We start from the raw sequence: 15,630 nt of genomic DNA on the forward strand, positions 1-15,630 counted from the left end.
TTTAAAAAACTGAAGCCCTAAGGAAAAAAATCATTTTAAGAACACATGTTGGTAAATAGCAACTAAAAACAAAAGAGATTTATTTTTGTGATGAGAAAGGATGTGTCGAGCTTTTCAGTTATTTGAGCATTTAAGAGAGTAAATGAGGTGCTCTGCAACTGAGAAGACAGACACTCCGGGGGCAATGCCAGACTCTACCCTTGAAATTAGATCATGTTCTCAATGTTCCATTTTAAATGCTAAAGCATTAACATGCAGAAAATTCTTAACACTGTTAGTTGAACAGTCAAAATACCATGGCTAACCAGATTCATTATTAAAAATCAACAAGTGTTAGGTCTAGGATTTTGGATTGATTGATTATACCATATTCCCAACACCGAATGTTTATTTTGGAAAGGGTTAATGAATGAGTAAAAAAGATGCAATTGTTAAAAAATGACCCAAAATCCCAAGAGAAATGATATAATATACACACATATATGTATATACAAATACATATACATATATATATGAACAAGGACATTTGGGTTTAAAGTTAGTAGTCAAATTTTCCAAGGACGTCTTTTTTTAACAACAAAGAGCCAAATTTTTATGTATTTTAAAACCACCTCCTCGATCTAACACTGTTAGAAATGGATGAATTACCCAATTTTGTGTTTAATTTTTTTCCCTGTAACGTCACTTGGTTCTTGGCTACTAACCTTTCATGTTACTCTTGGTTTTGTCAGTTTGCTTGCCTGTGGGGGTTTGGGCCTGCTGACCCTGCCCACTTGAAGAGGCTGCCTGCTGTGCTGCTTTCTGCTTTAACATTGTCCAATCAAATGTGTAGTCATATTGGTGATTCAGGGTCCTAGAAAATATAAAATTATATGTTAATCCATTAACAACAAGGTCCAATTTAAATGCTCTACTGAACTTTCAAAATAGTGAGAGCATTTTTTTTCTCTTTTGTGGTAGCTCCTATAAGATTTCTTTCCCTATAGTTGACTTCCTTTTTGGTTAATTAATTCTACTTTTTACGCATTATGATTGGAGGGAAATGTCACCACTTTGGTCTGCTGTATTCAAGAATAATTAAATCCTCTCCCTTTTCAAAAAGAAGCTGCCTTTGAACTTTTTTGAAAGGAGCAGGAGAGTGGGAATGAAGGGCAGCATGAGGGAACTCCCCAATGGTCCAGTGGTTAGGGTTCCGTGCTTCCACTGCCAAGGGCGGTTCCACCCCTGGTTGGGAACTAAGATCCCAGAAGCTGCTCTGTGTGGCCAAAAAAACAGGAGGAGGGCAGCATGAACAACAAAAATACTGAGTCAAGCTATCAGTTATCTGGGGGAATATTTATAACAAGATGGTACCCCCTGAAGACAAATCAGAGTAGACATGGAACTGTTAAAGTTTGAGAGAGAGATGTCTATGCTGACTTTGTCTATGCAAGACTTTTGTAGGATTACAGCATTATCCCTAATTCTTCTCTTCCAACTAAGATTTTTGAGTCACATGTACTTTATTTTTCCCTTTTGTTCAAGACCAATTATGGGTTGTTTACCTAGGGACCCGAGAGTTTGGGCCTACCTCTACAGTATCATAAACTTTGTCTGATATTTTAATTGTTATTCATTTTGGCATTAAACAGGATTCTCTACCAAGTTGGAGAGTCCCCAGTTCCAACAACAGTTACTTGTATCTAATACTTACATTCTACTTTGAGCATGATTCAATGGTTTCTCCATCCGAAACTACAACACTTCAAGGACATTTGGAAATAGAAAAATGTCAAACTCAGTTCCTTAACATTTCATTAATATTGGTTAAATCCACTTTTATCTGCTACTTGTCAGAACAGGTACATTGGGTGGATTGAACTAATTTCCCTCACCGGAGTTTATAGTCTTAAAACTGACCTGAAAAGAATGCGGAATAGCTGCCTCAGGTACATGTAATCCGGGGCTTCCTCAAAGCGCAGCCCACGACAATAGTTTAAGTACATGGCAAATTCTGCAGGAAATCCCTGTAAGTTCAAGAGTTAAAACATAAAATTAAAAACAATTATATGACTTGTTATCCACATGAATTTAACAGAATTTCATCATCCAGACCACCTTATTATGTGTAGTATCTTTTAGTACTGGTAAAGGAAATGTTTATCCTTTTCTTACAGTATCAGGGTCTTAAATAATTTAGATATCACACTTCTTAACCTATTAGTTTATCAATATCCAGTAACTGGATGGCAACAAAGAATAACTAAAATGAGGCCTGTAATGTTCTCTTTGCCAGAACAGGACAATGAATGGGTACTCTTTCTCCATTCTGAAATTACTTTTAAAAATAGTAGTATAGACCTATATTAAGAGAGAAGTAAAACCACCAAGAGTGCAATCAATCATACAGAGCAATCAAAATTATGATACAGATCAATCCAATGCTTCATCCTATGAATAAACTGGGTTTATATATTTTTTCCTGTAACTGTTATCACATTGCACATATACATATTCTCTTTTCCATCAAAAGAAATCCATTAAAACATTCTTCTATATTATTTCCAACCTCCCCATGAACTATTTAGAAGTTCATGGCTGGATATTATTTGACCTACTGAACATACCCTAATTAACCTGTTCCCTATAATTGGACATTTGGAGGATTCCAGTTTTTCTCTATTATACTAATAAGTACATCTATGGATATAAATTTTTTCCATGTTCGGTTTCTCAGCAAAGATTCTCAAAGATGTATATAAACATTTTTTAAGGCTATAGATATTAGTCACCAAAAGGATTTTGCCATTAGGAATGTAGAAATGCAAACTATTAAAACAAAAACTCCCAAGTCTCTTCCCCTTGAGTAAATGTGAATATGAAGGGTGATGAGTTACAGAGGCAGTCTCTTCCCACAACCTTATGGTTTTGAGAAATTTCTCATATACAGAAGGTAGGATAGAATGTGTATACCTATAACATTTAGTTTTATTGATTATACCAATAGAAACAAATTTAATTTTTACAAAGTACTTTTATGTTATTTCATTTTTTGGTGGACAGTTTTTAAAAATCTTGTAACAGGGCTTTTCACTTTTTAACATACATTCACAGTCTGTATTAATAGTGTTCCACATTTATCATATGAACTTGCTTTTACAAAAGAAAACTACCAACGTAAGTGTTACCTGGTAAGTTATTTGGGTGAAATATAACATAATGACTATTTTACTCATTAGCCTAAAATTTATTTCATAATTTAAAACAAAGACTCTCAGAAAGGGTCTTATTTTCTCAACCCATCCCCTCCATTCCTGCAGATATGCAGAAAAGGTGAAAGCCAATTTGTAGGTGGGGAGAGACATAAAGACATCACCATTTTATACCCTTCCACAAAATACTATTTCAACTCATGCTGATTTCTCCCTTCTACCAGACAAATATATAATTATACATTGTTTCCTAATTATTTTAGGTATGCAACTGTCACAAAGATGACCATGTGGTCTTCTTTCTATGGAAGAGACATCATGATACAAGTATCTTTCTATTCTCAACTAACATGCTTCTGTCTATAATGTTTGAGATTTCAGAGAAATGAGCCTGATTAAAACTACCATCTATATACTACTGGACATGTCTTATTTTTGGATTGTTCTAACCTGCTTGCCTTTGTTTCTCTAACGCCTCAATATGCCAATTGTGGATATTCTTTCTTCTCTGGCACCAGCTTAGGAATAAGAAGAATATTTCTTAATTGAATTTTCTCACAGATCGGTGAGGTTCTATTAGGTAAGTTTACCTGCTCTCTTATTTTTCCTCTAATTTAAAACGGATCATAGCATGTAAACCAGAAACAATTATTTAAAATGACTCATATGTTCAAGTCATTCTTAAAGATACCAAGAATCAACCAAAAGTAAAGTTAAAACAGTAACAGCTACTCAATAGGAAGTTTAAGTTCTGAGGCTGGGAAATAAACTGTTCCTTTTTGGTTTTGGATCATTTATATTTTTAAACAAATCATCAGTGTACACTTACCTTACATAAAACTTCAACGGGTGTGGACATCTTCTTTTCGCTAATTTTTTCATATTTTTGCTTTTTTGTTGCAGCCTGTGGAGAATAAGAATCAAACCACACAGACATACTCAATATTATGAAAGATTCTTTTAGTATAACATATTACACATAAAAGTAAACTTGAGATTCAAGAGGAATCATAACCTAGGGAAAAGAGGAATGAAAGCATAATACATTTAAAACTTTCCCCCTAAGCTGTTAACTTTTCATATGACTTTCTGCTTCAAGAATGTTTTTAGCTAATAGCAAAGAGTGAGTCTAACAGGAACATCAAAATGTATGATTTAAGTAAAAATAGTGAAGTCGCTCAGCTGTATCTGACTCTTTGCAACCCCGTGGACTGTAGCCTACCAGGCTCCTCCGTCCCTGGGATTTTCCAGGCAACAGTACTGGGAGTGAGTGGATTGCCATTTCCTTCTCCAGGGGATCTTCCCAACCCAGGGATCGAACCCAGGTCTCCTGCATTGTAGACAGACGCTTTACTGTCTGAGCCACCAGGATAGGGGTTAAGTAAAAATAGGTGGAGTCAAATTTTAAATTAGATTTCTTAACCCATATTCAGCAAGGGCAAAGGTATAAGCAGATCAATACCAAATAAATATGCCCATCATTTAGTTAACATTCACAACTGTTGTTACTTTTCCAGTGTAAAAATATTCACATTGAATAAAGCTACCCATACAACACCAAACAATGTGTCAAGTTTACAGGTACTCAATAAATATACAGACTATTTACCTTGAAAGAACCAATAAAGTACCTAAATAGTCATTAAATTCTTGAACACAGTAATTTATCATTAATTTACGAATACAAAAGTAATGGCAAAACTCCTAATTAATGGAAACAAGTAAAATGTTAGGACAATTAAATAATATAGAATTACTGGATAAACTAGTTCTACTGTACATAAAAGTAGACATTTTCAACATAATGGCAACACACTAAAATAAAAAGCAGGCAATTTGAATCTGGTTTACCTTTAGTCCTTGCCATGGCAGGCTGGTTCTATTAAAATACATCAAAACATATCCTAATGATTCCATGTCATCTCGGCGACTAGAAAAGAAAATGTAAATTTATAAGCTGAAGTTATTATGAAGAACATGTGAAAGAAAGCCAGGTATACAAGGAGAAATATTCCCAAGCAAGGAAAGAGAATAATTTGGTATCATAAGCAAGTAATTTTTAAAAGTTCCTAATGGGTTACTTCTAAACAAAATTTTCTCATAGAATCCAAAATTATAAAATCCAACATGATCCTGCAACTTAACTTTTACAGAGAAAAAAGAATTTAGCTAAATAACTTTCTTCTCATGAAGTCCCCTAACCTGGAAGTGTATAATTTGTCATTTCTATGCTTATTTTAAAGGGCAAAAAGAAAAAGCATTGACAAAAGATGAAAGCAGAAGAAAAACTAGAATTCAAGTCAAAAAACAGAAAGAGCACAGAAATTATGACCATGTTTAAACCAAATCCTTTAGGTAGGGGTGGAAGAGGAGAACAGAGGGTGGTCCACCAATGAAATTTTGATTCATTAGTTATTATATAATATTTTCCATATAAAAATAACCAATACATTCTTTCCCCAAACTCAGCTTGCATCACTAATATATAAAAAGCACAAGATCACCATTAAGGAAAAAAGTATTGTTTTTAGCTGCAAAAATAAAGCTGTCTTTACACTTCTAACTTCCAAGGTGCAATATTTCCTGCCCAAGACACAAGTTACAACAAAGAAAACAAAAAGGCCTCATTTAATTGGCTTCTCTGCACTGTCTAAAGAAGCAGGTTAAAGGATTAATAAGTGTCCTTCAAATCTTCAGCCAAGAGACATCTTTAGATATTGTAAGAAACTAATTAAAATATTTCAAAAACCCATCAATGGCTTTTGCTATAGATTTGATAAATGCATTCATTACAAACTCACCTTTGTTCAATACCAAGATGTGCATTGATGCTAGCATACCGAGCAGTGCCAGTGAGATTTTTATCTTCTCTGTATGGTATGTGTTGCCTTGTCCTGTTGTCTCTGTACTTTTTGGCCAAACCAAAATCAATAAGGAATAACTTTAAAAGAAAATAAAGAGACATTAGATTCCCAAGCTTACTCAGTCAAACTGCTTATTTATTAAATGGCATTTATTCTATTTTTTTCAACTATATCAAAATAAAGCATTGTAAGCAGAACAGATAATGAACAAACTTAACATTCCAATAAGCTTTTACTATACCTCATCAATAAATCAGGTTTTAAAAAAATACAGTTACATCAAGCAGTTGATCCCTGTCAGCTGAACAATTTCACAGGCATAGCTCATTATACATTCAGAAGCCTGTCTCTGGAACCTCCAATGTAGTGGAGAAATGTACACGTGCTCGATAGCAGAGTTGCTGACAAGTGTGCTGTGTGCCATAATGAAGCCTGACATCCTGTTACTAGTGGTAAACAAGCAGGGGGGTAAAAAAAAAAAAAAAAACTAGACATAAGCCACCTGGAACTCTTCCATTCTACAAAGGCCACTCTTTAGTATGCCAACAGAATGCCCATTATCTGAAATAAGACAACTCTGAAAGTTTGATATTGACAACAAAACCAGAATTTTTATTTATAATAAATGAGTACTTTAAAACAAACATACATTTCATTTTATTCCCAAATGACATTTACACATGTGATCAGCTTAAGCTTCTGGAAAATATAACAAGTTGATCTATTACTTAAGTCAAGGTGGCTTACAATTAGCAGCTTAAATGAGCTAACTAAAAACCAAAGTATTAATAGTATTTCAAAACAAAATAACATTTAGTGCTGTTCTGTTTATATGATACACAGGGAATAAGATGCTCATTTATAATGTAGCTAATTTTTAGAAATAATTCAGGTTTATTCTCCATGATTAAAACTTTTATAAGAAGAACAAAAAAAAGCAGAAGTATTTTTAGGGGAAAAAACCCAAAATATGTTCATATTTACCTACCTTCTAAAGCAAAATAATCTTAACTAAAAACTTTATTCAGCCTTTACCATAAAATCACTTATTTAAAGTTATGCCTACAAAATTTATTAAGCAAAGCAGATCTATGTGCTCTTATACTATGTGGCCCTACACTATTCTTTTCTAGTTATACCTCAATTTGGTACTTTTTCTTCCTATTAGGCTGATACTGGGCCCCTTCTGCTACAGTTTACAGTGTTGGATGTACTGGGAAACATGATCACCTAGTCTGTTAGGGTCTGCCTCAAAATATAAATAAAGCAAGTTACTGATTTAAGTGGAAAAGATACCACCAAGTGCTTCTTTTAGAAAGATGAAAATACTTATTGCAGGCAGGCACTACAATCTAGCCTCAGTTAAGACACTGGGTAGTGAGATTTGTGCTTCTGTAACCATGTTAACATTGAAATACTTATTTTCATCTAGTCTATTACAAAGAATAAAGATTAAATTATTAAATACAGATTTAATAATGAAAGTTCTTTAGTATGATTAAATGACTGAACAACTGAGTTACTATAAAATAGGAACAGAGAAATTAATGCTATAAATCGCTAAGAGAAATAAGAGACTTAAAAGTATGAGCTTTAAGTTTCTTTTGATATGAAAACTGGCTCAGTACTCAAATATTAAAATGAGCAATATATACGTCTGGTAAGCAAAACAGAATCCATGACTAAGTTCTACAGATTCACACTGAAAAGAAAACAAAGGAAAAACAAACACAAAAGGACACCCACTTTCACAGCATTTAAAAACTATCTCTAAGAATTATGTGAGTTATGAAAAAAAGTGATTGGGACAGATTTTCTTCTAAGGACTATCTTCTGAGATTGCTTTCTTTAGTACTCCAAAATAGAGAAGAAAACAATAGCCAACTCTGAGAGGGTTAAGTCTGACAGTTACATTCATGTCTAGATTCAACAGCTTCATGTGCAACTCAATAACCACTTTCTTAACAACTAGAAGACTCTGAGAGTTCTTTCCTTCCACAACTCTAAAGGACAAAATCTAATTTATGAAGGAAACAAAAATGAAACACTATCTTCCTAAGTATCTGAGTCTCAGTATCAAAGTAAAAAATTACAAAGCAAATGAATTTAAAATTTTCTCCTCCTATAAAAACTGAAAATAAGTCAGGGAAAGTAATGTCACTGATAAACAGGTATTCCATTTGAAGAGCAAAACAACTGAAAACTACTTAAAATTTTAAGTTTAAATCTCTTTATAGTTCATTATCTAATGGTACCTATTCATGCATGCTTCTTTAGTAGCTCTCCATGCATCGAATTTAAAATGAATAAAAACATACATAAATGGGAACTGTTTACATGAAACCATGTGATACCAAGGATATAACCAAAATAGCCGCAGATATGTAAAACCAAACAAGGAAAAGTCAATATCCAATGTCATAAAGTAATGTATTTTTATAGGTCTGCATATACAAAGGAGACGACATCTAAACTCTTTGGTGGGCAAGCTGCCTTTCTGTGGATTTTTAAACTACATGTTCAAAAATTTGTGCCTGTTTTAAAGAAAGCAGCATATTCTTCAAAGGCATGTGGAAATGAGTTAATGTTGGGTATAATGGGATAACTCATTCAGCAGAGGTGTATTTTCTTCAGAAATACTAATGCCAATTTCAGGTATTGGTATTTCAACCATTTTTCTCTTCACCAGCAGTCATATTTCCTTGCCCTTTCAAGAATTCACAGGAATACTTTTCCTTACAACCCAGAAAACCTATAAGTAATTATGCTGTAAAGTATGAGTAAAATGTGTGAATGTATATGGATAAGAAAAAATAGGGCAGTAAAGTTGCCTTACAATGTACCTAATTACCCCCCATTCTCTCTCTGCCCAGTCAAGATCTAGTTACCACAGTTGGTTATTTCTTTGTCTGTGAATAATAATAAAATCTAATTTCTAAAACCTTTTTAACAGCAGGAGAACATAGTTCCTGATATAAAGCTGGGCAGTTTGGAGAAGGATTAAATGATAGCCCAGATGATACATGTGGTTTAATAAAGAAATTACAAAGTATGCTCACATATCAAATGCAAATTTTTTCCTTTTTTGATACTTATGTCAACACTTACTTCTCAGTGTATACTACTGATAAAGATTCATTCATTCAGGAGCTTCAAAAATTAAGTACCTAGGTGGTGCTGATTTTTTTTTAATTTATTTTCCCTTGTTTATCTGAAAATTCATACAGTAAATAAAGCCAGCTTCTCAATAGTAAATGAAGACTAAGTGAAAAATTTAATTACATTAAAAAAAAAATTTAGAAATATTGAGTGTTTTATCTAGCCTGCCAAACATAAATCATTAGGTTATACATTTGTTTATCGTATTTATGTGTTATTAATGGTAATTGATATCAATTATGTTATCATTAGAATGCAGTGCATTCTAGTTCCAGAGCATATAATATTCTTTAAGCATTTTATGCTACTTGGTTGAAGATGAGAGAATTCTCATACTGAAGCAATCAATTCTAAAAAAAACTAGATCTGAAATCTGATCTACACAACTCCTAAAGTTCATTAGGGAATGGGAAGAGTTGAGGCAGAATATCATCATTCAGCAGTGATGCAACTCCAAATTATTTTTTAAAAATTGAACAGTCTATCTTAAATCTAGCATTAGCTAAATAGTATCAATTTTAGACCAACATATCTCCTCTCGTGGATGTTAGAAATCTAAACATAATCCTGTTTTCATTTAGGTTTTCTCTAAGTTTTACAAGCTTTAAGCAAAAGCCATAAAGAAATATCTTAGTAATGTTATATGTTTGCCAAGTATGTCTGAATAATGCCAACGTTAAGAGGTGCTTGAGCAAGATCTATATTCTCCAGAATTAAAACAAACAAAAATAATCAAACAATAAGAAAGAAAAGCACATGAATTTGGGATTGAGGTTGGAATAGGAGACAGTTTCAGACCTGGTTTAATCCTGAGAAAGATGGGTCCTGAGAAGTACTAACAGTCATGCTTCTTTTCCTCTTCCCCACTGGAGATTCTAAACACTAAACAGACAATAGAGGGTGGCAGTGCATCAAACAGTATTGCTTACATTGCAACAATGGCCGGCGCAGACAGGCAACACCGAGGCATTAGAGAAAGAACAGGGTAGCCAAATGCCATCCTTCTTCCACCAAGCACTGTAGGTTCTCACTTTTCCAAATAAGAATCACATGCTTAACAACATTTGAATTCTGGCAAGTACTCAGGTTTTTAATGCCACTATATTGTGTCACTGCCTGAAACAGGGATAGCAATGGTGACATTTGGCTCTTTAATTTTTTAATACAAAACAGGGAATTTGGATCTGCAATCTTTGGCACCACAATCTGCCCTTCCCCTAAAAAAAGATTGCACAGGGGGAAAAAAATCTTCAGTAAGGAAGAGGTAGAAGGCATTTAGTCACCTTAAAATTTATTTTCATAAGCATGCAGGGCTGATTACTGGAAGAGTTGAGCAAATTCACTACGGTTGGAGTGACTACTCCTAAATATCAAATTCAGAACAATTTTCCAAATAAGAAATTTGATTTTAAAAATCAACCTCAAATGCCCCCCCACCCCCAACTCTACCCACAAATAGAAAACTACTACAACGAGCTGACCAAAGAATCCAGTATCATACAACTGGCGTATTTCAAACTACAATACAGAAAACACTAAAAACCAACTACATAAACAAACACTAACCTAAAATGTTTAAGAACAACGTTCAGAATCTTAGGTAAAACACTGCACTTCTAACCCTAGGGTCTCTCTGAATCTGTGTAACAGCAAAGCAATTTCACAATCTTTTCAGTATCTCTAAAAGAGGACACAAGATTCTAAAAAGGTTTACATATCACTGGGCAATCTGGACTTCCTAACACAACTAAGTGATTAATAAGCTGTTTGGGGCAGGGTGGGGAAGCAAAGACATCATCTGGACTATCATTAAGTTTAAGACAAACCATGTACTGCAACATCAACATGCAGAACATGGATTACATGAGGATAGAAGGCCTTTAGCAGGAAGAAAATGGGAAGAAAAGGCTGGGAAATGGTCAAAAGATTAGGGTCATTCTGACAAAACTGCCTGCCAAAATTAAGACTAGTAATAGTTCAATTAAATTACCAGGTTTTAAAATAACAAGAACCTGGATGCTTCAAAGAGAGAAGCCACATAATATTTAAAAAAAGAAAAAAGATGTGATTTGGGAATGGCAAGAAAGGTTACATGTAGACTTAAACACCTTCTATCATTTAAAGCTCAGCTTTCAAGAAAAATAAAATTTAACTCCTAAAACCTGGTCAGACCAACATTAATGTCTCACGCATTAACAAATAATACCACTTCTAATGGTAATGGCTCCAAGTTGGCATTCATACAGGCAAACAAAGGTAAACATTTATAGCTAGACCTAAAAACATCAAACATTCCCTAATGACTAAATAAAATAAATAGGAATGTTCCTTCCAAAAACAGAACAAAACAAAAAACACAAAAAACCCCCAAGTTGTCCTGAAGTTGAGAATTTCTATCAGATCGTCAGATCATAACATGCTTAGTGCATTGCCAATGCTGCCTGTCTGCCCGACCTCAACAATTGAAAATAAAAGCAATTCACTCAGTAAAACTAATCATTGCAGAAAATTGTCAACACAATTAGTTTCTAACTGCAATCATGCGTCACTGGCTAAAACCCAATCACCCCGTAAGTTCAACCATTCTGTGGCCCCCAATAAACACTAATTTCATTGTATGAAAGTTCATTTCACTTGTCTACACTTTCCTTTGAACAGGAGAGAAGAGGGGTGGAGACCCCACTCAACTTGGCACCCAAATAAACTGTCAAACTACTTTTGAAACAGGTCCAAAAGTTATCCTTTTGAATACACAAATCCAAGGACTGAAGAATTCTCATTATCAACCTTGCTCAGTCAGCAAATGTTAACGCCATGGTGACAGATGGGTGGGACAGTGGTTCCCACACTGGCACAAGCACATATATTGCAAAAACCCACACTTCAGAAAGAAAGGTTAAAATCTGATTTTTAGCATTCAGGAAGAAAAGTATATGGGTATATGGGTTTTTTTGTTTGTTTGTTTGCTATTCGAATGAATGAAAAATAGATACAATAATATAGATGATTACATTTCATTATAAAGCCCTTGGAATTTCATATTTCCATATAAATAACTTAACTTTGGTTGGGTTAAGTTGGAGATAATTTAAGTTACTAAGTTAATGGATTAGCCTTCAAGTACAATCTTTTAAAACAATTATCAATAGCAAATTCAACTTACTATGACTTTTTAAAAGACTTAAAAAGTTCACCAAAGTTTATCAAAGCAATTCTTGGAAGTTTTATTCTTTGTCCTTTCATGCAAAGAACATGTGACTAACCTTATTACAGTGACGCCCAATACCCATTAGGAAGTTATCTGGTTTAATGTCTCTGTGTATAAAATTCTTTGTATGCACATATTCGATTCTACTGATCATCTGGAAAAAAGGGGAGGAGAGAAAATCAAGTTAAGTGATTTGCACTAAGAAACAAAAGAAAGCAACATACTGTGTCTCAATTATTTCAATATGTCAATCATTTTTCAACATCACAAGTATACTTTATTAACTTTATTTAGAGTTCAAAAAGACAATGCTAGACAAAATTAAAAAGGACAACCAGCTCTGCATTTACCTCCAGACTAATGGATATACAAGCATAAACCAGCAGTTTCCTTTGAGCTTATTCTTTCAATATGAATGATTATAAACATGACAGAACCTGATAGAAAGAACTGGTTTTTTTAATTACAGAAGTAATAAATTTAGAACTGTTTCAGTTGTTCAAAATTATATAAAGTAAACGTCAATACTATGCCCCTTGAGGTACCTGGTATTACTCAGATCTATTTTTATTCTCTTCTATATGTACACACACAAACTTACATGTGCTTCAGAGTACAGGGATGTTGACCAATTGACAGATACAGTTATACACTGTTATTGCTTTAAACTACAATAGAAATAGTCTACTCATTTTATTTTTGTTCACTTGTTTTTAACTAATTCTATCCCAAACATTTCTAGAAGTTGGTACCATACAATGTAAGCATGTAACTTTTATGCAAATGGGGACATATACATGCTGGGTTTCCTTTCTGGCATGCTTTTCCGACTCTCCCATGATTTTTCTCCATATATGTATGATCATATCCTAAAACTAACAAACATGGCATTATAACAAGCTTTTCTTAATTTCCCAGAAATTCTGCCAAGTCAAGTGGTATGGTCTTACCATTCTTTTTAATGGAGATAAATATTCTATGGCATAGATGGAAGTACTCCCCAATTATCCCAACTCACAGTATTAATGCTCATTATTTCCAATATTCTCTCACCATAAACAATAACACTAATATACTTATATATCCTTATCTATTAGCACTTCTATTTCTATGGGTTATACCTCCCCTATCATTGCAGGGGGAGTTGCTGCTTTGAAGGCAAACTGATTGCCTTCAGAATAGCCTATAACAGCTCATTTTTTCAGCACTAGTGTTTTTTTCCCACTAGCAGTTATCTCAGTTTTTTCTAAATCTTGCCCATTTTCACAGGTACTGACTTCACTTGTAATTTCATAACAGTTAAAAAACCTGCTCACTTTTACTGACCTTCTGGACTTAGTACTGTACTGTGAAGTCAATCCATACTTTTCCATTATTTTTTTGGCTTGTCCTTTTCTTGTCAGTTTTTAAGAATTCTTTGCATACAACAGACAATCTTTTTATCAGTCATTTGTTACGTAAACAGATTTAAACTTTTTCTTCTGTAATAGTTTAAATTTCTAAGTTATCAATTATGTCTACCTTTTCCATAAAATAAAAGTTGTATTTGAAAATGTTTTCCATGTCCAAAGGCTGCCAACATTATCTTTCTGCCCATATGTTTTTGCTCTTCTCAGTAGTGTACGTCAGGACTCTATTTTTACTTGCCTGCGTTTTCTCTACAGCTTTTATCACCAAGGATATAAATTCTAACTCTTATTCCTCTACCTTGGCAAACGGCTTGTGAAGGCAAATTGTAATCTCTGGCTTAAACTATACACTCAAGGAAGAAGATGTATACAATGTTCAAATACCATCTTTAGGTACAGCAGCAATTCATATATTAAATAAGTAAAACAAAACATTTGTCTCACTTTTTGTACCAGTCAAGTACATAAAGTATTTGTTCTAGCCAAGTAATACTTATCATTAAACTATGAGTATTCACTCACAGGGGGAAGGTCAGGCAAAAGATAAATTAACAGCACAAACTACAGACTACTCAAGTGTTGCCTGTCATTTATAGAGCAAGACTCAGCTGGTTCTTTCTTAAACAAGTGCCTTTGTACAACCCCCTTCCCTAAATTACATTATTTCTCTGATGTTACCAGAGTATCCAATATAGACTTTTACGACAGAACCTGTCCATTTTTCTCCACTAACTCTATGTTAAAAGAGGGAAGAAACTAGCTCTTATTTTTTGTACACTCCAGTGCTAAGTACAGTTCAGTTCAGTCACTCAGTCGTGTCCGACTCTCTGCGACCCCATGAACTGCAGCATGCCAGGCCTCCCTGTCCATCACCAACTCCCAGAGTCCACCCAAATCCAGGTTCATCGAGTCAGTGATGCCATCCAACCATCTCATCCTCTGTCGTCCCCTTCTCCTCCTGCCCTTAATCTTTCCCAGCATCAGGGTCTTTTCAAATGAGTCAGCTCTTTGCATCAGGTGGCCAAAGTATTGGAGTTTCAGCTTCAACATCAGTCCGTCCAATGAACACCCAGGACTGATCTCCTTTACAGTGGCAGATCCTGAATAAATGTTCACTGCATGTATGCCTATGTGTTACTGAGCCTACAGAATACAAACTCTTTTGTTAAGATTTGCTCACATGTGAATTAAAGCATATTAAGAAGTCATGTTTTATGCAAGGTCCTTGACATTTACCTGTTATCTTTGACCATAGTATCTGTTTCCTCAAGGTCTGTTCCTGACCCCATTCTCCCATCTTAAAATTCTTTAAAACTGGTTTTCTTTTTTATTACCTTTAGCTAAAAAAATAAATCTAGCCTTGGGCTTTAAAACAATTTCATCTAACCTCAATCAATGCATAAATCCAATTCATGACATAAAAATTTCCATGATTTTGCTTAAATATTACCAATAGCTGAGAATCCTGTAAGAAGCATCTACTTGGTCAAAAACTGTTCATTAAATTACTTCAGTACCTTATTTTCCTCAAAAATATACCTTTTATAAGGGTTCAACACATAATACCATTCAGTTTGCTTTAATCAAAATTTCAATATATACATATTTATTTATATTTGCACACACACAAACACTCCCAAATCCTTTCTTCAAACAAAATCTTACAAAGAAACCTGTTATACTAAACACTAAAACAAATACACTATATGATGGGAGTAGCTCGAAAACTCTTAGTCTACAGGTGAATTAATAAACCAGTGTAATTCATTTTTGTCTTATACCACAGGAAAACATCTACA

The 15,630-nt window shown here is 34.0% G+C and overlaps 1 protein-coding gene across 7 annotated transcripts in view; it reads right to left on the reverse strand.

Moving 5' to 3' along the window:
- Positions 1-15,630, reverse strand: part of CSNK1A1 (casein kinase 1 alpha 1) — a 49,571-nt gene that overhangs the window by 8,917 nt on the left and 25,024 nt on the right. For 3 of the 7 annotated variants that reach the window (XR_011464860.1, XM_070374613.1, XM_070374612.1), the window contains exons 4-10: positions 12,478-12,576; positions 10,013-10,096; positions 5,993-6,132; positions 5,043-5,121; positions 4,021-4,095; positions 1,900-2,006; positions 741-853 (exon numbers count right to left, since the gene is read on the reverse strand). Coding sequence is in view for 5 of the 7 variants with exons in the window: in XM_070374613.1 (XP_070230714.1) it covers positions 741-853; positions 1,900-2,006; positions 4,021-4,095; positions 5,043-5,121; positions 5,993-6,132; positions 10,013-10,096; positions 12,478-12,576 (697 nt within the window). In the remaining 2 variants the exon portion in view is untranslated. Of the gene's footprint in view, positions 1-699; positions 854-1,899; positions 2,007-4,020; positions 4,096-5,042; positions 5,122-5,992; positions 6,133-10,012; positions 10,097-12,477; positions 12,577-15,630 lie in introns of those variants that run through there. The other 4 variants (XM_070374610.1, XM_070374611.1, XR_011464861.1 and 1 more) reach the window with 4 other exon arrangements.

The sequence above is a fragment of the Bos mutus genome, chromosome 7, assembly GCF_027580195.1.
Source record: "Bos mutus isolate GX-2022 chromosome 7, NWIPB_WYAK_1.1, whole genome shotgun sequence".
Taxonomy (NCBI): domain Eukaryota; kingdom Metazoa; phylum Chordata; class Mammalia; order Artiodactyla; family Bovidae; genus Bos; species Bos mutus.